Source organism: Ammospiza nelsoni, chromosome 1, assembly GCF_027579445.1.
Source record: "Ammospiza nelsoni isolate bAmmNel1 chromosome 1, bAmmNel1.pri, whole genome shotgun sequence".
Taxonomy (NCBI): Eukaryota; Metazoa; Chordata; class Aves; order Passeriformes; family Passerellidae; genus Ammospiza; species Ammospiza nelsoni.
This window is the reverse complement of record NC_080633.1, coordinates 4,144,148-4,170,839: the sequence shown is the minus strand read 5'-3', so window position 1 is coordinate 4,170,839 and position 26,692 is coordinate 4,144,148. Positions and strand designations below refer to the sequence as shown.

General features: G+C 38.6%; 1 protein-coding gene across 1 annotated transcript in view; it reads left to right on the top strand.

Moving 5' to 3' along the window:
* MINDY4 (MINDY lysine 48 deubiquitinase 4) overlaps positions 1-26,692 on the top strand; it is a 77,387-nt gene that overhangs the window by 11,995 nt on the left and 38,700 nt on the right. Inside the window, exons 6-13 of the mRNA XM_059478996.1 lie at positions 10,346-10,404; positions 10,737-10,846; positions 11,831-11,947; positions 15,774-15,862; positions 19,639-19,740; positions 21,559-21,622; positions 22,984-23,049; positions 23,337-23,404. Coding sequence (XP_059334979.1) covers positions 10,346-10,404; positions 10,737-10,846; positions 11,831-11,947; positions 15,774-15,862; positions 19,639-19,740; positions 21,559-21,622; positions 22,984-23,049; positions 23,337-23,404 — 675 coding nt within the window. The remainder of the gene's footprint in view (positions 1-10,345; positions 10,405-10,736; positions 10,847-11,830; positions 11,948-15,773; positions 15,863-19,638; positions 19,741-21,558; positions 21,623-22,983; positions 23,050-23,336; positions 23,405-26,692) is intronic.

Below are 26,692 nucleotides of genomic sequence, written 5' to 3'. Positions count from 1 at the left end.
TTTATCCTCAGCTGTAAGCAGCCAGCAGCCAGTTGAATTTCTCAGTTCACAGAATCCCACAGCACCAGGTTGGAAGGGACCTCAAGGGTCACCTGGTCCAACCTTCCTTGGCAAAGGCACAGTCTAGACAAGGTGACCCAGCACCCTTTGTGCCAAATCTTAAAAGTGCCCAGGGTTTGGGAATTCAACACTTTTCCCTGGGGGATGGTTCCAATGGCTGATTGTTCTCTTGAAAAATTTTCCTCTTGGGTCCAATTGGAATGTCCCCAGGAGTGATTTGTACCCATGGCCTCTTGTCTTTTCCATGGGATTCCCTGGAAAAAAGGGAGTTTCCGTCTTATTTGGAGCCAGGCTTTAATGTGGTGATGATGTGCAAGCAGTGCACTCACATTTATACAGGAATATGTCAGTAATTCCTCCATGCTCCTTCTCAGCAGTTTTATTTAACTTAACAAATTAAAAATGACATTTATGTCTCAGTGCCACTTCAGTGGAGAATTTGAAACCCTCTTCAGGTTATTTTAATGCTGCTGTTTATTGTTCATCTTCAAAGGAGTATTCCCCTTTTTTGTTGAGTCTCTGCTCCTCTTATTTGTGTGCAAGGCCAAATAAAATGTGAATTATTCACTACCTTTTTTTTTTTTTAAGAGATTTTGAAGGGAATAAAAACCTAAATTTAAAAGTACCCAGTTCAAGATTCCACTTAAAAATTGCTGTGTCTGTGGTTTCTTAACATTTGTAAGGACTTGGGAGAGATGATGTTGAGGGAACATAACTCAGGTTACAGGGAGCAAATTAATAAAGATTTTCCTGAGTCTTTTATTCTGGGTAGAGCCTGGAATGGCAGCAAGGAAAGGTTCTCTGCTCCCCTTAATGTCTTGAGGTGACCTCTAAATCATCCTGTGATTCTCCTTGGTGCTGAATCCCCTACTGGAGGGGAATATTTATCATTAACCTCAGCAGACAGAATAAAGAATGAGTGGAATGGAATTCATGATCTTCAGAAATTGTAAAGAAATAGATGGGTGTTGAAGTTGATGACTGTCCTTGCATTAAAGTCTTTCTATTGCTTTTCCAGAAATAAAGCCACGATGAATAATGACTTTTTTGGGAAGGTTACATGGGGTTAGAAGGTCAAGATTTCCCCATTTCACAGCTTGAGCAAACAAAATTGGGGAAAGTCAAGAAAAACCCTCTTCAGAACTGTTGAGAAACACTTCTTTTGTGGTGACTACAGAGGCATGCTGCAGTTGTTCCTCCTGCAGCCCCTGAAGTGTTTTCCTAATTTTCCATTAAGTTGATCAGTGCAAAGTGGGGTGGTTCTGTGGAAACCCTCCAGCTGTCAGCTGAATAATTTTTGGATGAGTAAATCTGAGCTGGCAGTTCTGCAATGGGGTGCAACTGCCTTTTGCTGAGTTAGAGGGGCAGGTTTGGTCTGTAGAGCTCCATTTCTCTTCTGGTAGTTACAAAGAAGAACATGTGATGCTTGAAATTCTGGTTTTCATGTTAAGCCAACCAACTTCCCCAGTTCCATCAAAAACAGCATGAAATTAAAATCAGAGCACTGAAATCAGAAAAAAAGGGTAAAACTGGGCCAATGGAACAAAAGGACCTGAAGTTAAGGATATTTCCTAGGAACTCCAAGGGAATGGCTCAGAATCAGAGAGGCGCAAAGAACTGGGAGTATCGTGACGTCAAAATGAAAATTTCCTTTTACCATTAGTGAGCAGAGGGATGCAGCAGTGAATCCCATTGTCCAGAGGCAGAGATGTGTGCAGCTCCAGGAGCAGGGAGGATAATTGATTCTGCACTCATCCTTCCACTGTGAGCAATCCCCTGGATTTAATTACCTGATTGTGCCTGGCCACCAGTGCTGGCTGCAGCCTGGCTGTGCTGCTGCTCTGCTGCAGCATTCTGCCAGGGAAGAGGGGGATTCCAGGCACTGCTTCATGGCTCTGCAAGTTGGATTCAGGTGCCTTTTCTGAGCTTTTATATTTTCAGATTCTGTGCTGCTTTAGTGTGCGGGTCTGAGCTCCATATCAGGGCATGGTGAGCTCTGTGCACAGAGCAGGGAGACAAAACAATTCCTGCTCCAGCTGGGCACCAAGGACAAATGATCCAAATCTCAGCCCAGGAGCACAAACACCGTGGGCTGGAGAGAGAAAAACAAGCAGGGTGGGACTGCCTGGGCTAAAGCTGGAATGGGACAATGAACTGCAAGGTGCAAATGGAGCAGAACTGATCGCAGGGAGAGACCCCGGCAGCGCTCGTGCATTTTGGGGCCATTTTGGTTCATCTTGGGTGCAGCCCTGGCTGGGCTCTGGTGCTGCCCAAGGTGCATCCATGGGGGCCTTTTAATAAATCCCTGCTTTATTCTTTAGCTCTGTCCAGCCTCTCTTCTAGGCCAGCCCTCTCAAGGCATCATTTCCAACCCAAAGCTGAGCCTCTCCCATGCATTGTGGCTCCAGGGAAGTGTCAGTGAGCTCAGAGCCAGGGTTTCTCCTCCTGCCAGGGCCTCTCTGCTGAGTTCACCACAGCTGGGCACTGTTCAGTGCTTCCCATTCCCAAAATATCCCTCCTTGTTTGGTAAGAAGCCTTTTTCTGGCACTGCCCTGTGTTCTAGCACGGATAGGGTTGGGTTGGGGAATTGCCACAGACACCAAGTGGAACATCACTCATATTTCATACAGTCTTAGAAATTATGGGTGGAAAAGAACTTTTAGGGTCATTTCTTTCTAAGGCAGATCAATCACTGCTGTGTATATTTATATTTGCTGAAATACTTTTTCCAGGTTTTGTCTGCTCCAGTCTTAAGTGACTCAGGTGACACCTCTCCCCTGGTAATACATTCACTTTCTAGCAGTTCTTATTAAAAGGAATTTGTTTTTGTTGTATTCACCTTCCATTTGCTGTGTTTTGCCGTTATCCATAGCTGAAGTTGATTTTTGGACTGCTGTTTCTTTTCCTTGCTACATATTCACCTCTGTTAAAATACTCTAAATATTTTTCATGTTCCTTTATGCATTTTTGGTCTGAAGCTTGTACTGTCTGCTAAATATTTTTACCTTTACTGCTCTGAATTTTTGCTGTTGTTTTTTTCTTAGGTTTTACTGATTTGTTTTATATCTCCCCCACGTATTTAGGGGTGTCTTTGGCATTGTCACTCTGTGACTCTCAGATAATGGCAAGAACTTCTGCTCCTGGCCTGGTCCTCAGCATTATAAAATCACAGTACAGGTGAACCCATTGTGTTAGTGAGAATTCTGATTTTTCTCTTTCATATATTCCACAAAAAAAGACCCTGAAAACTTATTTATAGAAATACAAAATCCCTAGAGGAAAAAAATTACAGATCTTTAAACAAATTCCTTAAATCCTTTAAAAATATATTCAGGGTTGTTTAGCTGTTTTGGTTTTTTATTCTTTTAGATATCTGACACTTTCAAAATATTATTGTATAAATATTATAAGGACCATAATGCTTTCAAAATATTATTTTTAGAGGATTGATATTCATGCTCTTTGTTATTAACAGGAATAAAAAAGCTTATTTTCCATGTGAGGACTGAGCCAATACCTGTCAATTATGGATGGTTGAGTGCCTAAAACTGTAAATATCCTCTCCTATCTTTTTTATCCTGCATCATCCCCAGCCACAATCTGGGCTGATCTGCATTAGGAGATTGGCAGAGAACATTGGCCATGAGTTTCTGAGCAAGTCCTGAGCAGGATTTGGTGTTCCCTCAGTCAGTGTAAGCAAAAAAGCAGAGCAAAAGCAACCCAGGAGGTTTCTGCACTGCACTGATAATTTCTTGACTCAGTGAAACAGAAAAATTCAATGCCTGTTGAAGGTTAATATGTGAATGTCTCATTTCATAAAGAATACTAATTAACATTCCAGCTTTAATGCTATTTTTAAAAAATAAAATTGAATTTCCAACTGAAAGGAAAAATAGTTCCAGAAGAGTTATGTATATTGTTTATATAATGTATATTATTTACCCAGCATATTTGCTTGCCTTCAGTCTTTCCTACTGTGCATTTTGGTGCAAAAGTAGGTTTTCTAGGAATATTTTCTATTTGCCTGGTGGGCTGCAATATTTCAGTGTTACTCACAAAATCGGTGTGTGGGATGGGCTGGCACTGTCTAAAGTAATACCTGGTAATTTGGTGACTAATGAAATTTTGATCCTGGGAGTTGTTGAGCAGTTCCTAAAAGTCTTCACCACCTGGATAACCAGTTCTGTGGAAGGAGGATGAGCTCCCACAGCCAGGTCATTTTGGATGTGATCTCATTTAAAACCAGCCAGAAAGCCCCAGGTTATTCCAGGATTCTCAGTGTATGTGTGAGCAATGCCTGAGGAATCAATTCAGTTTTTCCCACTATCAGAGGAAGAGGATGCAATAGGCTGGGGTGGCGTTTCTAGAAATTGGAGTTGAGTCAGAGTCTGGCTGGAGCAGCCCAGGAGTAAATTACGTAGGTGCATTTCCTTCCACCTTTGTCTGGGCTCTCTGTGTTGTCCTTCAGCCACACTTTGCATCATCTCCAGTGCTTGGAGTGATTTTGGAGGGAGGAAACATGGTGAGAACAGTGCTGGAGCAGCCCAGGAGTATTGTATTTGCTGGGAATGCTTCAACGATGGCAGGAATGATGAATCTGACTCCATGTTCTCAGAAGGCCAATTTATTACTTTATGATACTATATTATATTAAAGAATACTATACTAAACTATACTAAACTATAATAACTGTACTAAAGAATACAGGAAGGATACTTACAGAATGCTAAAAAGATAATAATGAAAACTTGTGACTCTTTCCAGAGTCCTGACACAGCTTGGCCCTGATTGACCAATGAGTGAAAACAACTCACAGCAGAATCCAGTGAAACAATCACCTGTGGGTAAACAATCTCCAAACACATTCCACATGAGCAAAACACAGGAGAAGCAAATGGGATAGGAATTGTTCTCCTTTTCTCTGAGGCTTTCCAGCTTCCCAGGAGAAAAATCCTGGGCGAAGGAATTTTTTCAGAGAATGTGAATGCCACACAGGAGTAAATTAGGGTGTCACATTTCCTTCCACCTTTGTCTGGGGTCTTCAGCCCCACTTTGCATCATCTCCAGTGCTCTGGGGTGGGTTTGCAGGTAGAAAACACGGTGAGAACAGCCTAGGAGTAAATTAGTGTGGCACATTTCCTTCCACCTTTATCTGGGGTCTCTGCATTGTCCTTCAGCCCCACTTTGCATCATCTGCAGTGCTTTGGGGTGGATTTGGAGGCAGGAAATATGGTGAGAACAGTGCAGCCACACCTTCCTGGAGAGAGGAACCAAACCTTCCTGGAGGGGCTCTGATCCCTTGCTCCAGGGGTCAGCCTGGATTTGACTCATCCAACTGGCAGCACAGGAATGTCTGTCACACAGAACTGGCTCATCCATGGGGATGAAAAGAGAGGTTGTGGTTGCCAAATCAGAAGTGGATGAAAAGAGAGGTTGTGGTTGCCAAATCAGAAGTGAAAACTTTCAAGTGCCCGGAGTTGTGTAATGCCTTTTATAACATAATGCTTGGACCGGAAAAAAGGGCCTAAAATAAATTTATAAACTATTGTGACTTTTGTGTGGTGCCAATGGATTTATGGCAGCAAAACCCACGGTGTAACATCTGTGGGGCTGCCATTTGCCCTTTTAGTATTTTTCCAGCACTCCATAGGAAGAGGCACTTTGCAATTACTGGAAATGACAAATGGCTGCTGTATCATTTCTTTATTTTTGGAAAGGAGGTAAATCTGGAGAAGTCCAGCCTATTGCCTGAAATGCAGTCAGTCAGTTGAGAATTTGCATTAGAGGATCATGGAGGTGTGTTCCAATTCAAATTATTCCATGACTCTGTGGAATTATTTGCTCCTTAAAAAAAATCATTTGTGTGCAGGTAGCACAAGGAAGTTTTTTTACCCCTTTTTACCCCTAAGATTACTTTACCAGGAGGTAAAATCTCTGTGGGCTCACCAGTAACCTGTTTTTTGAATTCACCTTATTTTATAATAAGATAAGAGAATACCCCATCCTCTGTGTAAGCTCCCAGTTTAACAGTTGCTATTAGTTTTCAGGAAGGTAATTTATAATGTTACAATGGTTTGGACTGTTAAAAATCTGAGGTTTCTGACAGGAAATGGAGGACCACAAATATTCCGCATCATTAAAAATTAAATGGCCTAAGAGTTGAAGGCCCAAAGCAGACAGGGTGGGCACTTTATGGATGGTGAACAGAGCAGAGGTTTGGATCCATCTCCAGTGATGTGAATTGGTTGAGTGCCAAAACCTGGGAAGCATTTTCTGTGCTTTATGTAGTGTCTTGTGGGTGCTGTGCATTTCTATTTAGGGGAATTTTATCTCCTTTTTTAAAAAAAAAATTACTGATTCTTGTTAATTTTGCTGACAGCAGTTTAGAGCTGCTGAACATAATGGTGAGTTCACACTGAGCTCCTTGGAAATTCCAGTGGGAATTTCACACTCCAGAATCTCTGGTGGAGAACAGTAGGAACAAAGCAGCTCCATTTTTATTATAATTCTGATTTTGTAGCTGGAGATAAATATTTATTCATAGCCTATGGATGAGCTTTGTGTTCAGGGGAGCTCAACTTCTCAGGCACTTCAAACCACCTTGTAACTCAACCTGTGTTTATAGTAATTATTTTTTATATACAAACTTTCTGAACAAAGATTTCACATTGCCACATCTAGTAAAATTCAGCAGGACAAATGCAGATTCATGTGTGAGGGAATCTATTTCTATCAGTGTGGCCACTTCTATTAGAAATTACCCTTTCAATGCCAAGTTTCCCATTTACCTGTTTTGTATCTGTCAGTGTTCACAAATCTATCTGCCATCTATTTACCAGTCAATTTTTCATATTGCAAATGTTCAAATCAAATCAGATGCAGGTCTTCACTGAAAAGGAAATTAGAGGAAAATAGGTGCATGAGCCTCTGTTACCTTTGTCAATCAGCCTTGCCAACATGATAGAATTTATATTAAATTCTCATGACAGGACCTTTTTCCTGTAGAAGAACATTGCCTGGCATTGATTGTGATCACGTCCTTTGCATCTTTACAATTTCTTTTAATAATTCTGATTTTATAATTGTGTCCCAAAGCAGTGACAAGCTGCACCACACAGAATGGCCTTTTTTACCCTTTTGCAAACAACAATAGAAGTTATTTTTTAATTATCTGCTCTGCAGATTTTACTCACTGTTCCAAGAATATCAGATATGTCTGCCTATTCTATGTCCAGTAGAAAGGCTGTTGTAATCTGGCAATGAAAATGGGTTTTACCACCACCTTAAAGACACCAGTGTTTAGTTTTTAGGCCTCTTTGTTTATTTAACCTCTTGTAAGTGTTGGTGTAAATAGGAAATGGTGGAATGCACATCCATTATTGTGCCAAGGAGCTCCCTCTCTGTGAGTTCAGTCTTCTCTGTAAATCCATTTTCCTACAATGCTTGGAGGCCAGAGAGGAATGTTCAAATATTTAGAGAAAGTTCTGTATAGTATGTTTAGAATGAAACATATTTTCTTCCTGTCCCATTTTCCTGCCATGATGGATGACTTCCCCCTTCCCTAAGTGTTCCAACCAATTGGTTTTACACCTACAATAAATTTTCCTGGAACAGCAGCCCTGTGCTGAAATGGAAATTGCAATAAATGTCCTGGCTGTTTTGAGAAACACAAGTTCCCCTCAAGGAGGGGAACCTCCACCTGCAAAAATACCCTACTTAAGCAGAAAACACCCAGCATTAATCTTGGATGTCAGTGCTTTCCTCAGCTTGATGGGAATGCTCAGCCTTGAGAATTCCGAGCACTTTGCATCCCAGGCTTGGTTCTTCCTGGAATGGGTGTAGAACCAACATCTTTTAGACTTTCCAGAGAGAATTAACACTACAAAAACTGGTGCCAGGAGAGCTACATGTGAATTGTACCATGGGGGGCTGGATTTTCATTTATAAATGGAAACTGTAGTGCTGCATTGTCAGAATCGCAGAATCACAGAATCACAAAATCACAGAATCGCAGAATCACAGAATCACAGAACCACAAAATTGGAGAATCAGAGAATCACAGAATTAGAGAATCACAGAATTAGAGAATCACAGAATCACAAAATCACAGAATCAGAGAATCACAAAATCACAGAATCACAGAATCTCAAAATCACAGAATAACAAAATCACAGAATTGCAGAATCACAGAATTACAGAATCACAGAATTGCAAAATCACAGAATCACAGAATTACAGAATCACAGAATTGCAAAATCACAGAATCACAGAATAACAAAATCACAAAATCACAGAATCAGAGAATCACAAAATCACAGAATCAGAGAATCACAGAATCACAGAATCACAAAATCACAGAATCACAGAATCACAAAATTAGAGAATCAGAGAATCACAGAATCACAGAATCGCAAAATCACTGAATCACAGAATCTCAGAATCAGAGAATCGCAGAATCACAGAATCACAAAATCAGAGAATCACAGAATCACAGAATCACAGAATGGTTTTGTTGGAAAGGACCTTAAAGATCTTCCTACCTTAAAGACCATCCTCTTCCCCCTAGACCAGCTTGCTGCAAGCGCTGTCCAACCTGGCCTTGGAAGGTGCTAAAAAACTCTTGCAAAATTAGATAGAAATTGATTGACTGGGAAGAAGCACTAGAAAATAAGACAGAATAGTTTGCAATCTCGGGCAAAACAAAAATCTGGCTTTTGGTTATGCCTGAGTGACATGACTTGGCTGAAAAGTATTTCATTGCTGAATTTATTGTCATTAAGACCCTTTCCTTGAGCAGGAGAGAGGAAAGTAGTAGCAAGCAGTTATGGGAAGGGAATCTCAGCTGAAATTCATGTCAGGAAACACTGAGGGGAGATCTGGCTGTGGTGTAAAATAAACCACAATCAACTCTATTCAATTCTGTATCACATAAAAATACAGTAATGCTCAGTGGGAGCTCAGGGCTGCTTTTGCCACTACACAAATTTGCTCTCAGTCCTCGTATTTTTGTTGACCTGCTGGGCCTCCCATTTATTTTTACCTGAAATTCCTAGAATGTGGGTGATTCATTTCCATTCTGTCTGGCCTGAATCAGGGCCACCCACGTTTCATTGCCTCCGTCCTTTAACTTATTTATAGCTAAAAAAGAGAAGTGTTTTTGTTCTTATAGTATCAAATACTATCTGTGAGAAAGCTGCCAAAATGCCTTTAAACTGGGCAAATCCTGAGTGTGATATGTCTGTATTCTGGTTTTATTATTTCATTCTCTGTAAAGGAAATTAAGCTCATGGAAAGTATGTGACATGACAGCAGTTGTTGCTGTAATATCGTGCCTACAAAGAATGTTGCTGAGGAAACTATTCCATTCTATTTTTGAAAGGATTGTCAGTGCAATTCCTTTTTTTCCAAAGCAAAAGCCAGTGATACAGTATTGCTTTTTTGGGGGAAAAAAAAAGGAAAAAAAGGGTCAATTTTTGCCATTTTTAGAAATGGTTATTCAAAAGTTTTCCTTGATTCTGAATTGGTTTTGGTGTGATTTCAACAGGAAGAATAAAACCCATTTCATTTCCAAAAATCAAATGTTTTATTTCAGCTCTGACTTCACAGCCAAGTTTAAATACTTAGTCCTTTTAGCAGTTATTCATAAGAATTTTAAGCTATTAATTGTGTAATATACAATAAATCACAAGAGGAGTTGAACAACTGATCCCTCTTAACGGATTAAAAATATACCCTTGTAAAGGAGCCAGCTTAAGACCTATTCCCACTTTTATTATTTGGATATCTCTAGTAGTTTAAAGACTAATTTGAATCCTACCCTGATCCCTGTCAGGGATTTAAATTTCATTTTATGATCTGATCTGTCATATCACACCGATGAAATGAGATTGATGCTGGAACAGGACTGAAATCCCAAATCAAACACAGGGTATTGCTCTGTGCTGGCTGCTTTTCCTGATAAACTCCTGGAGTGCAGCTTTCTTCCACTGAAAAAGGCTTTTCTCTAAGACCTTTTATTTCTTAGACCATATATTTATTTTTACAGAAAATAAAAGATGGATGTGTTTTATATATATATAAAGATGGATATATTTGTATTTATATATGTATATAATAAAGATAGATATATTTATATATTTTATATATATATATATGCACACACACATGTATAAGTTATATATCTCCTTCTGTGACAATGCACCCTATTTCTTATTGTTTATTCAAACACCTTTTCTCATTTAAAATGAACATTTTGTCATTAATTTCTTGATTAATTTTCATGTAGGAGGTCTCCAACATCCACTGGCTGTAAAGAAGACCAGATGAAAGAAGCCCTGGAATTGGGTAAGTTATGTCAAGTTTCAGTTTGGCTTTTGCCATCTTTTGTATTGTTCAGAGCAGCTGTGGCCAAATAAATACATAGGAGTGGCTTCTTTTGTAACTCTTAATTGATTTAGAGCAATTTAATTTGCTATAAACTTCTAAATAGACAAAGAAATGATTAAGAAATAATCAGACAATGGCTGGCTCGTGATTTTTTTATCTGCCTATTCTGGCTAAAACTATTTTTCTTTTTATAAAGACAATAAAAGTTGATTTTCATGTTGATGAGCCCCTAGCACTGAGTGTGCTGGGGAAAACAATTCCTTTCATCCAACACTTGTTTTTCCTTTCAGTTGATGTTGAGGATGAAGAGACAACTGGAGAAGTCAATAAGTCCCCAGATCTTTCAACACTCTGTATGCTTCAAATAGTATCAAAGGCAATTGATATTTCTCTTGCAAAAGTAAGAGTAATTATGGTAAATATAAAAAGATTTGTGAGGTTGTTGTTTGAGTTTCCTTAGCTGAAGTTGCAGTGGGTTGCTCTGAGTTGCACTTTTCAACATGGGCTGTAATCCTGAGTCTATTCCTTGTCCAGGTGACAGAGTAATTTAGGGATGCCTAAATTCAGAAAAATACCCTCATGCGATCAGCCCACTTGAAGCACAGATAGTAGCTTTAATTAATTAAGCTTGTATTATTTCTTTAATGCCCCATGTCAGTTATTCATGTGGTTATTCTCCAGTCCTTTCACTGACAGTGGTTTATTATTCCCCTCTCACTGATTCTGCCTTTCTTATCTCCCCTATTTTGAGCAGAGATGAAATTATTAAATACTTTTCCTTCCCATTCAGACAGAGGAGAAAAAAACCCAGACCAAAAAACGAGGGTGACTTCTAATTTAATTTCTAGATCAATGAGCTTGGAGTAACGAGTAACTCTACCAGCCCTGAGTAATTTTTATTTCCTGAGCTCTGCTTTAGCATGAATGCAACTTATTCATTGTGGCTATTGCTGGCCCTGGTCTGCAGTTGTTCAGGGCCAAGCTCTGGATTTGTGCCACCTGAAATACAGAAATCAACCATTTAATTGACATTTATCTTGTACAGGGTCCTTTTCTCTCTCATGTCACCACTGGTTGCTCTTCCAGCTGTTGAATTTCAGGCAATGTACTGGGATGCTTTCATGGGAAACTGTGCCCCAGACATTACACATAAATATTTTCCAGTGCTGAGCAGCTCCCAGCGTTATGAGTGGAAGGAATATGGCAGGAAAAGGAAAATATTGCTCCTTTTCGTTGGGGCGTTGCTATTTACAGTATGGATAAAACAGGAGAGGATGGTTGAACAGTTAATCATTACCCTTCCACACTCCTCCTTTCTTTTCTACAAATTACAGTGTTTTGGGCTTGTTTTTAAAATGAGAAATTTTTTTTCTTTCTTTTATAGGAATTAAAAAATCTTCTGTTTGGCTCCAGTCTTTGTTGCTTCAGTGAAGAATGGAAAATCCAGAGTTTTACATTTAGCAATATCCCACAGCTAAAATATGGCATTGTGCAGAAAAAGGTACTGTAAATTCCTTCCTAACACTGATCTTTGATTTTTACACTGACTTGACAAAGGCTGTGTGTTTCAGCAGTGAAAAAAATTAGTTTTCTCAAGGCTTTTCTCTTTCTTTAAACTCTGGTTACCAGTGGATGCTGTCACCTTGTCAAGTCATGATGGGAGACTTGAGATGGGTGGAAGAAAATGTGAAAAAGCTGCAAAAAGTGTGCAAATGTTTGTGTGTGTGATGGGGAATTATTCACAGGGAGGAGGAGCCACTGCAGCTGAAAGCTAGTGGTGGTAAAAGAGCATAAATCAAGGGTGGAGTGTAAGAGAAAAATGATATGTGGGGCCAAACAAATTAAAGATGCAGCTTGATCTGACTCAAAATGAGATGTAGCAAGAGTTACCTGGAAAATCACATGGAGATTTTTGCTTCCTGATGATACTGGGGTCAGGTGATGAGGCTCATTCCTGAAATAAAAGGGACAAACACCTTGCAGGCACCCTGGGACACTGGCACTGCTGGGTGGGCTCCCCTCTCCTGCAGCCACAAGATCCCTGCAAGGAGCTTTTCATCAATTCCCTGGCAGCAACATCCAGCAGGGGGACACATCTGGAATGTCCAGCACAGGGACACATCTGGAATGTCCAGCAGGTGGACACATCTGGAATGTCCAGCAGGGGGACACATCTGGAATGTCCAGCACAGGGACACATCTGGAATGTCCAGCAGGTGGACACATCTGGAATGTCCAGCATAGGGACACATCTGGAATGTCCAGCTGGTCCCCATGGTGACCACAGCTGGTAAAACCACCCAGCCATGATTTGGGCCAGCCTGGCCAGCACGTGCCCAGTTGTGCTTGTTTTGCATCACAGAGCATTAACGAGAAAGACTCCTCTCCCTAAGTGAACTAAAGAAAGACTATTCTGGAGGTGGTAAACTGACTGAAAAATTTAAGTTTTGTCTCTTTACACTGTCAGTAAGAAAGAAGAAGTTGTAGGTAGAGGAGAAGTGTCCTAAAGTTTTGTTTTGATTCTTATTACGCTTAGTTACTGTTCATAAATTTTTCTTTATACTCTTTTAAAGTTTTGAGCCTGCTTTGCCTTTCTCCTAATGTTACCTCACAGCAGGATATAAGCACATTAAAGTGAGTGCTTGGCCAGCACTGAACCCACCACACTCATTGGTGCATTGGCCAGGAAGTCTCAAATTGGTGAACCAAAACCACTACAGCAAACCAGAGAGATTTTTGGTGCTCTCTGATCCAGTGACTCCTCTGAGCTCTCCCTTTCAGCCCTGCCTGAGCACCAGGCTCCCAGACAGTGCTTCACCCCTCTCAGCTCTGTGTTCCTCATTAGGCTTAGCCCAGGGACCACCCTTGTGCCACAGGGTCGTGGAGCTGCCCCCAAATCTGTCCTAGATGAGATGGTCATGGTTGAGATGGAGACAATACAAAACAACCCTTCATTTTCAGAAGGCTTCAAACCCTTTTTATTATTGCATGTGTGCTCCTTATACATTCTCAAAAAACTCATAAGTTAACACTTTACTCGTTGGTCAGAAGAGACAAACCAAGTGCTCATTGCAGGGTTCTCTTATTTATCCTTGTCTCTTTCCTGGTTTCCATGTCAGTGACCCTGGCAGGAAACTCTTTCAGTGGTGAACATGGATCATCCCATCCAACTTCTCTCTGGCTCACAGAAGCTGCTGCAAAACCTCTTCCAAAAAAATCCACCAGATCCCTTGGAGGAATGGATCCTCCCCAGCTTTGTGAAGCCTTTGTGCCAGCCCTGGGGCTGTGCATCTGCTCCTGAGACGTGCACACAAGGTCTCTCCCCTCAGGAGCAGGGATCTGAGGGATTCAGTAAATACTTGCAGGCTCCTCTTTCCAAAACACTCATTAAAGCCTCTGTGCTGATGCAGAGAATCTTTATCTGGCCTGAGAGAATTAGGCCATTGTGGCATTCACATTTTCTGAAAAAATTCCTTCACTCAGGATTTTTCTCCTGGGAAGCTGAGAAGCCTCAGAGAAAAGGAAAACAATTCTTATGTCATTTGCTTCTCCTGTGTTGTGCTCACATGTGGAATGAGTTTGGAGATTGTTTACCCACAGGTGATTGTTCCATTGGATTCTGCTGTGAGTTGTTTTCACTCTTTGGCCAATCAGGGCCAAGCTGTGTCAGGACTCTGGAAAGAGTCAGGAGTTTTCATTATTATCTTTTTAGCCTTCTGTAAGTATCCTTTCTATATTCTTTAGTATAGTATAGTATTCTTTAATATAATATATTATTATGAAATAATAAATTAGCCTTCTGATAAGATGGAGTCAGATTCATCATTCCTTCCTTCATCTGGGGGGAACACAAACACAATAAACCATTTTACAGAAATGAGAGGAAGAGAGGCTTTCAGGCAAGGACAATGGGTAATAAACATGTCACTAAGATGTTTAATTAACTTACCTCATCTAGTTAAACATTTCATTAGGCTGGTGATCTCAGAAGAAAGCTGCTTTATCTCACAAAGCCTAGCAGAAAAAAGAAGATATTAAATCTTCATTTATGCTCCAAAAGGAGCCGTGGCAGTAGTGGTCACTGGCCCACAGTAAATGTTACTTTGGTGTTTCCAGCCTGCAGAAAGGATATCTCATCACTTCCAGCCACTCACTGGCCATTAAATTCCCCACCATGAATTCGGTGCAGGAATGGTGTTTTGCTTAGATTGTGCCTGTTTCAGCATGTTAATATATTTCCTTTTCACTTTCAAAATTCAATTCAGCTGAACAACTGTTCAGTTCTTTCTTATGTTAAGCTTTTGTGGTGCTGTAAGAAGATATTTAGAATGAATAATTTCTTTTTTGACCGGGAGGCTCTCCCTGATAGACTGACACAAACCTTGCTGTTTTCCTTGATATATTTCAGATTATTCATTCATCAGTTATTTAAATAAACTTAGAGAGGCAGAGTATGTATCATACAAATGAGATATGAGAAGGTGTCAATATTTAAACTGTTCTAATTTCCATACTGCATTTACATGCAGGTCCCCTTCTCTGGGTGCTGCACTCAGGACAATCAGAGAATTAAACTGATCTTTTAATCAGATTGCTGTGTGAAAACAGCAGGGCTGGCTGCCCTTTCCCTTCTTCCCCCTTTCTCTCTTTCTTCTGCAGGGTTTGAGAGGAGTTTGATGGGTGGCATTGTGGTGTCTGTGATGTCAGCCTTGTGTCCTGCATGTAGCCCAAAACCAGCTATAAATCCATAAAATTTAAAGTTAATACGGCATTTCTTGGTATTGTGATTTATTTCCTCTGAAACTGATAATTTAAAAGATTCGAACTTTCTTGGTTTTCTTTCTCTTCCCCAGTGAGAGGGAGAGAGGGAGGATCTGAGGTGCAGAGGGCTTTACTGAAACCTGAAATGTTGTGTAGTGATGCAGGTGGGAACTCGAGGTTGCTGAGGGGTGGTACAAGAACAAGGCTTGTTTTAAATCCTTGGAAAACACTTAGATTTGATTCCTCTCTGAAAATCAAACTGCAGCTCAGTGGGGATCAGGAGGTTTTTATTTCATATATCCCAGATTTCAATAAAACCCCACATTTCTTTTGCCATTATCGATGTCTTGGTCTTTTCATGAAAAATAGTCAGGAACCGCAAAAACACTTCAAAACTCTGATTTTCCTTGTCTTGCACAAGACCCCAGAGCCACAGAGAGCACTGTAAAGCCCTGGCTGGAGAGAGAGGGATGAAAGGATGGCTTTGGGCTGGGTGGGAGCTCCCAGGGGTTTTTTCCCCAGCATCCAGCAGTTTTTTGCTCATGGAATGTCCCATTTTCCCCCAGGGTGGCCCATGTGGGGTTCTGGCTGCTGTCCAAGCCTGTGTCCTGCAGCAGCTGATTTTTGCAGACACCAACAGGAACAAAGACACCCGGTAAGGCACTGAAACTTCAGGAATTTTGCTTGCAGAAGTAAAAAAACAAAAATTACATATATTATATATATGTGTATATATATACACACACATATACATGCATACATACATATATATGTACACACACACACATATATGTATATAAAATGTATATATATAATATATTATGTATAATGATATATAATATATAATATAAATTAATATATAATACATAATATAATAATACTTTTATACATATATTTAATAATAATTTTTATTATTAATTTTATTTCTCTGCTGCAGCCACCCAGGAGCCTTTTGAGTTTGAACTTACAGAACTTATTTTTGTTTCAGGGAGAGAGAGAGAGAAAGAAAGCAGCATCTGATTTAGTTGTGTTTGCTTCCAGTGGAACTGTAGGAATGTACAAGTTGGTGTCTTATTTGTGTAATTGCTTGTGATTAACCCAAGAACCTCTACAAAAACCAAACAGGTTGAATTGAGGCCAATGAAAATTATTTAGCCTCGAGGTCCTCATGGAAATTGGATTTCAAACAAAAAAGTAATCAAGGTTTGAAAGACCATGAAGTTCATCCAGTGTTCGACACTAAGAACTTCAACAGGGTTGAAAAATTAAAGTCATAATGATTTTTTTTTCTTGTAACTGCTTTTGATTATTCCTGTTTAAACTCCTTAATGGAATTTGAATTTATATTCTGTGTATTTTCTACTTGCTTTAAAGGAATTTTGTTAGGTGTTGCTGCTGACAGGGAAATTGCTTGGACTGCTATAATAATGATGTGCTTGTCATGTTGCTAAAGGGAAATGAGTTACTGAATTAAATTCTGGGAAATAATGCCTCAAAAATTACTTTGTTACCAGTTTTCATGTATTTGCCTCCTGTTTTCAATAAGACTTTCAGTCCTTTACAAAAGACAAATTCCACAAAGCCTCCCTGTGCCTTAAAGGAACAAAATGTTTAAGAGGGAAAATTATTTTACTGGTTTATGCTGCCACCACCTTCTTTTATTTGTGACCTCCATTAGTCTGAGTTGGATTTAGTCTGAAGAGAAGCTTTCATGCTGAGATCCTTCATTACCTTGCAATATAAAAATGTTCCTCTTGTATTAAATTTTGGCCTTAAATACCCATTTTTCTGCTTGGAACTGTGTAGGAAAATGCTGTGGTCTGTGTTGATATTCCTTAGTGCTGTCTGGTTTACCCTTAATGTAAATTCATTATTTAGGCTGTTTTTTGTCAATTTTTGAAAGAAACAGGTCCCTGTAGAGCATCATTATTTGTTTTCAGCATCCAGGATGGGAATAGACAAAAATTATCCTGAAAAACTTCAAGATTCTAATTCAGATTTTTCAAGGTTCCTGTCTACAAAAAAGAAAAACCTCAGAAACTTTCTTGCAGGAAACTCAGCGCATACTTAGGTTTTATGACCAGGAATCTCCACAGAAGAATTATTTCTGGCTGTGAAAAGCAAGAATTTCTTTCAGCTCTGAGGACATCCTTTGATCAGCTGCTCCTTGGTCCCTTTGTGTGTCAGGTCATCCTTAGTGAAAACAGAGATGATAATTCCCCTCTTGCAGCATGGTTCAGAGATCATACATGAAATAAAATTATGTGGCACCTAAATGAGTGGATGGAGGCCGAGTTCTTTAAACTGAGTGTCCCAACTCGTGCCTTCTCCAACAAATTCTGTTTATTTGGCAGAATTTGCCTCTCCTGCTTTCCCCCTCTTATTATCCACATGGTTTTAAAATTTTTTGGGTTTTATTCATGAGATAAACATACTTTTCTTACATGGTTTTTGCTATGGGCAGAAACTTTCAGCAAACAGAAGGAAAGGGAAGGAAAGGGAAGCCTCAGAGCTTCAAATGAGAGGATAAATATTCCTTTCTAACTCTAACCTGGATTTTCAAATTATCAACCACTTCACAGGAAGTGTTTGATTTCAGGCTTCTTCAACATCCAAAAAATAGTTATCATGTCTCCTTCTTCCTCTGCTGCTTCTCTCAGACACAGAAATTACTTGTGATTCCCATGAATTTCTGGGTGTCTGTATTAGAACACAGGCAGAGATAAGAGAAAGTTGTGATTATAATTATTTTTTTGCACTTGAAAACTCACCAATTATTTCCCATATCTCACATCCTTCAGAGAGGGAAACATTCTCTAAATTAACATTATTTTCAAGGCAGACATTGAACTTGAAAGTCTGTTTAATTTTTTTGATGTTTGGTGTTTCTTGTTTAGTCTTTTGAATTATTAGATCTTTTACTCAAACAGTGGGAACAGGTTTTGTCCTCATCTCCCATGCTGGTAACACTCTAAAACTGATAAAATCTGAATTTCAAAGCCTGCCATTCTTGGAGCCACTAGAGAAAACTCCAGTTATGTTCTTCCCAAGGGCATGGGATTTTTGGCCACTTCTTCAGTCTCATGGATATTGGGTTTATTCTCAAATCTGCCACTTTGGGACTTTCAGTCTCCTGATCCTAAAATGCTTTAGGTCCTGATTTTGGGGCACACCTTATTTTAAAAAAATGTAAGCAGCATTTATTGCAGATTGTACTTTGGAGAAAGTTTAGTAGTGGTTAAAAACATAATGGTGTAGATTTGTTTAAAAGGGTTAAGAAGTAAAAAATTCAGAAAGAAATTAAGCATGAATGGCTTCAGAAACTAAAAATCATGTTTAAAACATAAAACAATCCTGTTGGAGAATATTGAAAGCTTTATTACAGATTTAAAGATGAAATAGCTTCTCTTGTCCATTATTTGCCAATATATTTTTGTTCCTTGAAGCATTTATCTGCTTTTTTGTCCAAGCAATTAAAAACGTGTTCTGTGGAAGAGGAACTCTTACTTTTAGAAGGTCAGGGTGTGATAACAGATCTGTGCTTAACCAGTTCCTGTTGTTGATCATACCTTATTTACTCTTCTCCTGATTTTCATCCATTGCTTTTAATGACAAAACCAGTTTTATTTTAATCATTCCTTATAAATCAGACACCACCTTAAGTAATGATCTCCTGGAAGTGAAGACTCTGAATTTCATCACTTAAATTCACCTGTGTGACAGGAGCAGTGTCACACGACACAGAGACATGGCAAGTTTACAATTATTCATAACCCTCATTAGGAGCAATATAAACTCATAGAGATCCCCCATAAAGCAGCACAGAGCTGTTAACACTGGACTTTGGGGGATTAATGTTCTTAAATGTCCATGAATGCCTGTTTTCCTTCTGACTTGAGAAGAAACCCACCCAGTGTGCCCAGTTTGTTCTGCAGCAATCCAAAGAGAATTTTTTCTCCTTACATCTCCCTTCACTGGGTCTGATGATCTTCAATGTCCAAAGCACCTTCTTAAATGCCTGAAATGAGGTTTCTCCTCAGAGAATGGTTCCAAAAAGCCCATGGTGACATCAGTGTCCTCTCCCCGTGCAGGTGCTGAGCAGTCTCAGCACAGCGTGTGCCGTGGGTGCTCTCATGGTCCCTCATTCCCAGAGAAAAGTGGGGTTCAGCTCCACCTTTACCCCTGGAATATCTCCTCAGTGACAATACCAGCTGCCTCTCCAACTCACAGCATTTTTGGCCATCCAGGTTGTCTCCTCAGCTGTAGAAGAACTGAAGTACCTAAATAATGATTGTCTGACCGGAGCCTTGTTATTAATCGTTATAAAACTCTCTCTAAAGATGCTTTTGTTCTTTTAAGGTCAAACCTGCCCTGAATCTGTTTTCCCTCACATTTTGCTGCTTTCTCTCTCCTTTATTTCCTGGCCTGCAGTTGTCTCCAGCCCTCAGAAGCTCACAGGACCAAGTGCCTCTCCCTGGCTCTCGCTGACATTCTGTGGCGTGCGGGGGGCCACGAGAAAGCCCTGGTGGCACTGTGAGTAGAAAAACCACTTTTAGTCAGTGTTCACTGCCCTTGCACCTCCATCTGTCCTAAATCTACATAATTTACACTAGAAATGTGTCACTGTCTTATTTTCTGAAAAATCCCTTCGCCAGAATTTCTTCTCCTGGGAAGCTGAGAAGGCTCAGAGAAAAATGAAAACATTATCTCATTTGCTTCTCCTGTGTTTTGCTGCTTTAGAATGTGGTTGGAGATTGTTCATCCAGCAGGTGGTTGTTTGATTGGTTTCATGTGAATTGTTTTAACTTAATGACCAATCACTGTCCACCTGTGTCAGGACTCAAAGCAGTCACGAGATTTTATTATCATTCTTGGTAACCTTCTGTCTGTATCCTTTCTGTATTCTTTAGTACAGTTTAGTATAGCATTCTTTTATATAATATAATATAATATCATAAAATAATAAATTAGCCTTCTGAGAACTTGGAGCTAGATTGTCAATTCCTCCTTCATCCTGGGGATCCCGAAAATACCACAGAAATGCTTTGTGAGCTGCATTTATGCCACCTAAAGAAGCCTAAGGAGCAATGCAAAGTGTAATTTCTGCTGCCCCAGTAGCTGGGACAGCAAAATAGACAAAACACTTTGAAGTTGCTGTGAAAGATCCTGGATCTTTATTAAATTTATGGATTAGATTTAATTGATTGTAGGGATCCTCTGAAATCTTCTTATTAAGAGTTATTTTTCCAGATGCAGCATTCTGCTCCTGTATTGCAGGATATTCCATTATAGCAGGAATTAAGCTACTTTTGCTTGATTTATGCAATGCAATGAGGCTGCTTGTACACAAAACATCCAACTTTTAGATCCCTAGCTTTGGCTGCTCTGGAACCTAAAGGACATTTTTAAGTGAGTCAGGTTTTGTGGCCATAATTAATTTTCTTTATTAGATCAACTAAAATTATTGTATTTGCTGGGACCTCTGTGGCAGGAAGGAATGATGAATCTGGCTCCATTATTCTCAGAAGGCTAATTTATTATTTTATAATAATATATTATATTAAAGTATACTATACTAAACTATACTAAATAATATAGAAAAGATATTTACAGAAGGCTAAAAAGATAATAATGAAAACTTTTGACCCTCTCCAGAGTCCTGACACAGCTTGGCCCTGATTGGCCAAAGAGTGAAAACAACTCACAGCAGAATCCAATGGAACAATCACCTGTGGGTAAACAATCTCCAAACACATTCCACATCAGCAAAACACAGGAGAAGCAAATGAGATAAGAATTGTTTTCCTTTTCTCTGAGGCTTTTCAGCTTCCCAGGAGAAAAATCCTGGGCAAAGGGATTTTTTCAGAAAATGTGAATGTGACATAAAATAGCTGCAAAATAACAGAGAGGCTTTGGGACACAGAAATCCTTCATAAACCTGAAATAGAAGCAGCAAATTCAAAGACATTTCAAATGATATTTCACATATTTTACATATTAAACCTGCTTCCTCTGTGATATTTTACATATGTTCTTCTGCTTGTTTGAATGTCATTGCTCTGAAAATATTTTTAATATCAACATCTTAAACTTATATTTATCCTGTTTCTGTATGGAGAAACTTGTAACTCATATTACACTGAGAGAGCACAGCACAGATACAGTGTTTGTTTCACTGATAGAAGTTTGGTTTGTGATATAAACTTATTTACAAGAAATCTTTTTTTAAAACGTCATTAAAAATAATAATGTGAATCTTTGGCACATTGTTCAGCTCATACAACATGTTGATTTCTATTGACTGCCATTTTCTTCCTTTTAACATGAGTTTTGTCTGAATATCCCCTTCAGGCCATCAGGAAGGCAGCAGTTCACTCCCACAGGGAAATACAAGGCAGATGGAATCCTGGAAACTGTAAGGCTCTGTGTGACTCCCATGCTCCACATCCTCTTTCTTGCTTTCCCTATTTCTGTTCAATGAATCTGATTTCTGTTGCTCTCCTAACATTTTAAAATCAGATTAGTTATGACCCAAAATCCAATAAGAGCTAAAATCCCACAGCCTGCCTGGCTCTGAGTTGTTTCAGTGGCTGTGGGCAGTTGGGCTCTCTGAAATCCTTTTTTTTTAAATATTTACCTTCCAAACCTAAAAACTCTGCCTGTTTTTAATGACACACAGTAAAAATCAACGTGGGCCTCTCCAATTGACCATGAGCATGAAAAGGCTCTATTTTCTTCTTGTCTTACAGAGAATTCTTTGCCTTTTTTCCCCCCTCCAGAAGCTCCAAATGGCAGAACACTTTCCAGTTATGCCTTATTTCCATCTGAGGCTCTGTGATGGCTTTGCAAGCAGTGCTGCCTTCAGCCAGGCTTTAGTGGTTGCAGGAAATGTTTTTGGCCTCCTAAATGAGGGAATGGGTGTCTCAAAAAATCTGGAGATGGAAAAACAGGCAAAGAATATTGAAGTGAGGGCCTGGATCTGCTGGATTTCATGTTAAATAGGAATACTCATATATTGTCTGAGTGTGGTAAATGCCTCACCACATAGGTACAAACCCCTGAGCATGGGGATTTCATGTTAAATAGGAATTTAACATGGATTTCATGTTAAATAGGAATATTCATATTCTCTGAGTGTAGTAAATGCCTCACCATAGAGATGCAAACCCCTGAGCATGGGGATTTTATGTTAAATAGGAATTTAACATGGATTTAATCTTAAATACAAATACTCATGTATTCTCTGAGTGTGGTAAATGCCTCACCATATAGGTACAAACCCCTGAGCATGGGGATTTCATGTTAAATAGGAATTTAACATGGATTTCATGTTAAATAGGAATATTCATATTCTCTGAGTGTGGTAAATGCCTCACCACATAAGTACAAACCCCTGAGCCTCTTGCCCATCCTGTGATTTCTAAAGCTGCAGAATTCCTCTGTCCTAGGCGTTGTTTTTCATTGCATAGACAATGCTTGCAATGGAATCAAAATGTCTGTTCAAGAAACTTAAAAATCATCAATTGAAATGGAGAAACTTCAATATATGTTGAAATTTGAAATTGAAAAATTCAGAATATATCAGGTTTTGAGGTGTAATTCTATGCCAAATGACAACAGTAAGAGGTAAATTTCATTAGATCTTTATTTCTTTGTGTTAGTTCAGATCTTTCCAGGCAGTTTGAAAGTTTTGGCTACTTCATTTCAGCTTTCAGGTTATAAAATTGAGTTGCTGCTTTTTAAGTCATCTTTTTTCTTTCTTGTATTTCTTCCCAGCTAATACTTCACAGTGCCACAAGATATGAGGACCTGATTGTACTTCTACAGCAGAATATTCACCAGGTATTGTGTTTAATTATATACTAATTAATCAAATTATGGTTCAGCTGCCAGCCTTTGTGTCTATTAGTTTCACACTCTGAACACTGTTTCTGCCACTCTATGGACATGTTTTCCATTTTAACAAACACAGCAACAAATTCAGCTTTAGCATAAATCACAGCAATTCCTTCAGTGCCATTTGCATTTCTGGAGAATTGGGCAAAAAAATTTATACACAAAAAAAAAAAAGCACCAAAATTCTAGGCAAACAAGAGAATAACACCAAAATAACACCTTTTCTTTTTCAGTTTGAAATTGGTCCCTATGGCTGCATCCTCCTGACTGTGTCTGTCATCTTATCAAGATCCATCAACCTGTGAGTGCCTCTCTGGCCTTGTTTTATAAACTGCTAAATTAGCTGTGAAAATTAGAAAAATCCATGTTGTGCCTCAATCTCTGGCCTTTTTAATCTGTCCTGGTGTCTGCTCTGATAAATATGGGCGAGCTGTGCAGATTTACCCACCTAATCCTGGCTTTTCTTGTTGTATACACACACTTGTGTGCGTATAATTATAATTATATCATATATATAATTTTATTGTAATATAACATGTTAATATGTATAATTGTATGTATAATGTATAATTAAATATATAATTATATATAATTATATAATATAACATAATATATAATATATTGTATATATAATATAATATAGTATAATATAATGTATTATAATATATATTATATATAATTATATATAATATAATTATAATTATATATATAATCTATATATAATATATATGTTAGATATATATACATATACATATACATATATATATATATATACACACATAGATAGATAGATAGATAGATAGATAGATAGATAGATAGATAGATAGATATAATATATAATTATATATATCTCTATATATATCTATTGTAGTGGTCACTCCACCACATCTGCTCCATCTGAACATTAGGTGTCATGTCTGAGGTTGTTTTTTGTTCTCTTTATCTTGACAGTTCAAGCAAGACTTGTTTAAAAGGTTATTTATTTTACATACTTCAGGTATCTTAGGTAGGGGGGAATAACCTGTCATGACTTCCCTGTCTCTCTGTCAGTGATAATGAAAAGGAAAATCCAGAATAAAATGGGTGAGGCAGCTCATTTTTAGGTAGCTGTAAGGAATGCATGACAAATCTGTTTATTGCTGTCGTGAATATCGTGACTCTAACTCATGGGAAGTCACCATAACCTCTTTAAAAACTCCCCGAGGCTTGCCCAGGCACAGTGGCATTTAATTTTTATATACAGTGGCATTTAACTGAGCTTTTACACAGACTGAAGGTGTTTCTGTGGTGCTGTGAGTGTCAGTGGGTCAGAATATAAAGTCAAATTTTCACTGCTGTGAAAAGCCCCAGGAGCAGGGGGAAGCTGCTCCCTGCCAGTTTGCCATAAACAATTGCCAGCTGCACTTGAAAGCAGCACGAGGCTGGTTTATGGAAGTTTTATTTCTTAGAGGAGGCTGATTTATGGAAGTTTTTATTTCTTACAGCTCTGCATTGTCTTGACAAAAAACCAGCAACTTAATCCAAATTTGAGATCCACTATCAGTTGCTCACCTGCTGGGATCCCAGCAAGGGTTTGCAGATTGAGTTTTTTTGGTTTTATTGTAATTTCTTCCTTTCTTTTGCTTATAGTAACACTACAGCCCTTGGCTCGACTCCACTTTTGTACTCTAACACAAATTATTTGATAATTTCGGGGCACATGCCATTTATTCTCATTTTTGTGAGCTGGTTACAACAGAGAGGTTCAGATGAGTAAAGTCACTTGTGCAAGTAATGATCTGTAGGTTCATAATTGCTGCTGCCTGCACTGCTTTGCTTGCTGTGAAGTGATAAATATTCTTTAATCATTTGAGCAAGGATATATTCTCCCTCATCACCTCCCAGTTCCTACCAGATGGATTATGACAAGGCCAATCAATCAACTGTGTTTTTATTTGGGGGAGCTGTGTCTAAAGTGAACATGACAATTCCTTTTGGTGCCTGTTTGCATTTTAAGCCATCTAAATATTTTTACAGATCTGATCCAGAATGTCAGAGCAGTTCATGAAGTGCAGTTCTATTTTGATTGCCATGATTTTTTCACAAAACTTCATTTTAAAGTGCTGTTTCTCCTCTAGCTTGTACTGTGTAAGACACTGCATTGGTACCTTTTTTTTTTTTACAATAAATGAGAATTTTTCTGGTTTTAAATACAATGGAAAGTGGTTCTGGACCTTTGCAGTTTAGACCTTTGCACAATTTTTTTTAAAATGCAAACTGAATTTTATTGATGTAATCTTCAGCGATCGATTTAGCTGCCTGTGTCACCTTGCTCCTCTCAGGATATTAAAAAATATCAAGACAAATAACTCAGTGCTGATATCCTCAAGAAATATGTACCATTCAGAGAGTGTTACCAGCATGGTAAGCAATTATTTACATAACTGGCATAGTTCTGGATGAAGAGCTGAAGACAAACAAGAGTTGCTTTAGGATAATGGAATTTTCAGCCAGTAATAGATCTCCCTGGGATTCTTCTGCCCTAGTTTTTGAGATTTTTTTGTTTGTTTGTTTTTGTCTTTTTTTTTTTCAGAAAAATCAGCAGATTTTTACTGCAGAAAACTCCATGGAAGTTTCAGTTGTCTGGATTTTTGTGTGCACATTGCACTGAAAAGAAAAAAAGATTATTTTATTTTAGTTGAGGAGTTGACAGCAGTTAGATTTTTCCTAATTTGAGTGTAATTATATATCTTAATGGTCTTTATTACCCAGAGAGGTTGTGGATTCCCCATCCCTGGAAGTGTCCAAGGCCAGGTTGGAGCATCCTGGGACAGTGGAAGGTGTCCCTGCCATGGCAGGGCTGGCACTGGATGGGCTTTAAGGTCCCTCCCAGCCCAAACCATTCCAGGATTCAATGATTTATTTACTTTCTATGTAAATATTTGCATTTAGGCCTTTAAACTCAAAAAAAAGAGAAAAAACCCCATGATTAATTTGACTTATTTTCAATATCTGTCTTAGAAGGACATCAATAATCTCCTGAAGTGCTTGGTTATCTCTCCTATAAAGTGATAAAATAAATAACCAACTAATAAAGAAATTTTTCACTGTAAATATTAAGTCATGAAAGGAAATCTGCTTTTTAGTGACAGGTCAGTGAAAAATGAGAGATTAAATGTTAATAATGCAGAGCATTATACATGACAAAAACACTCTTACAACTGTACTCACCTAGTGATGGGCTTTAAATAGGCTGTTATTAAAAAAAAGGAGAGAAATTCTGGTACTACCACTAGAAATTTAATTATCTGAACACATCAGTTCAGTTTTCTGTGATAGACAAGAGATAAATCATGTGTTGAGAGTTCAGAACAGAATAAAAGCACATTAATGGCTTCATAAAAATATATGATCTTCCATATTTTATCTTGCATGTAGTCCTGTCTCCCCAGGCCAGTAAAGTCACATTAGTACTGGAATAAAGTGGAAGACAGAAACAACAAAAACAAAGTTTCCTTTTAATATAAACAGATAAAAAAAAAAACTTTTTTCTTCACCAACAAAGAGGAATAACTTGGAAATAGTAAAAATTCAGGCACTGATGGCAAGG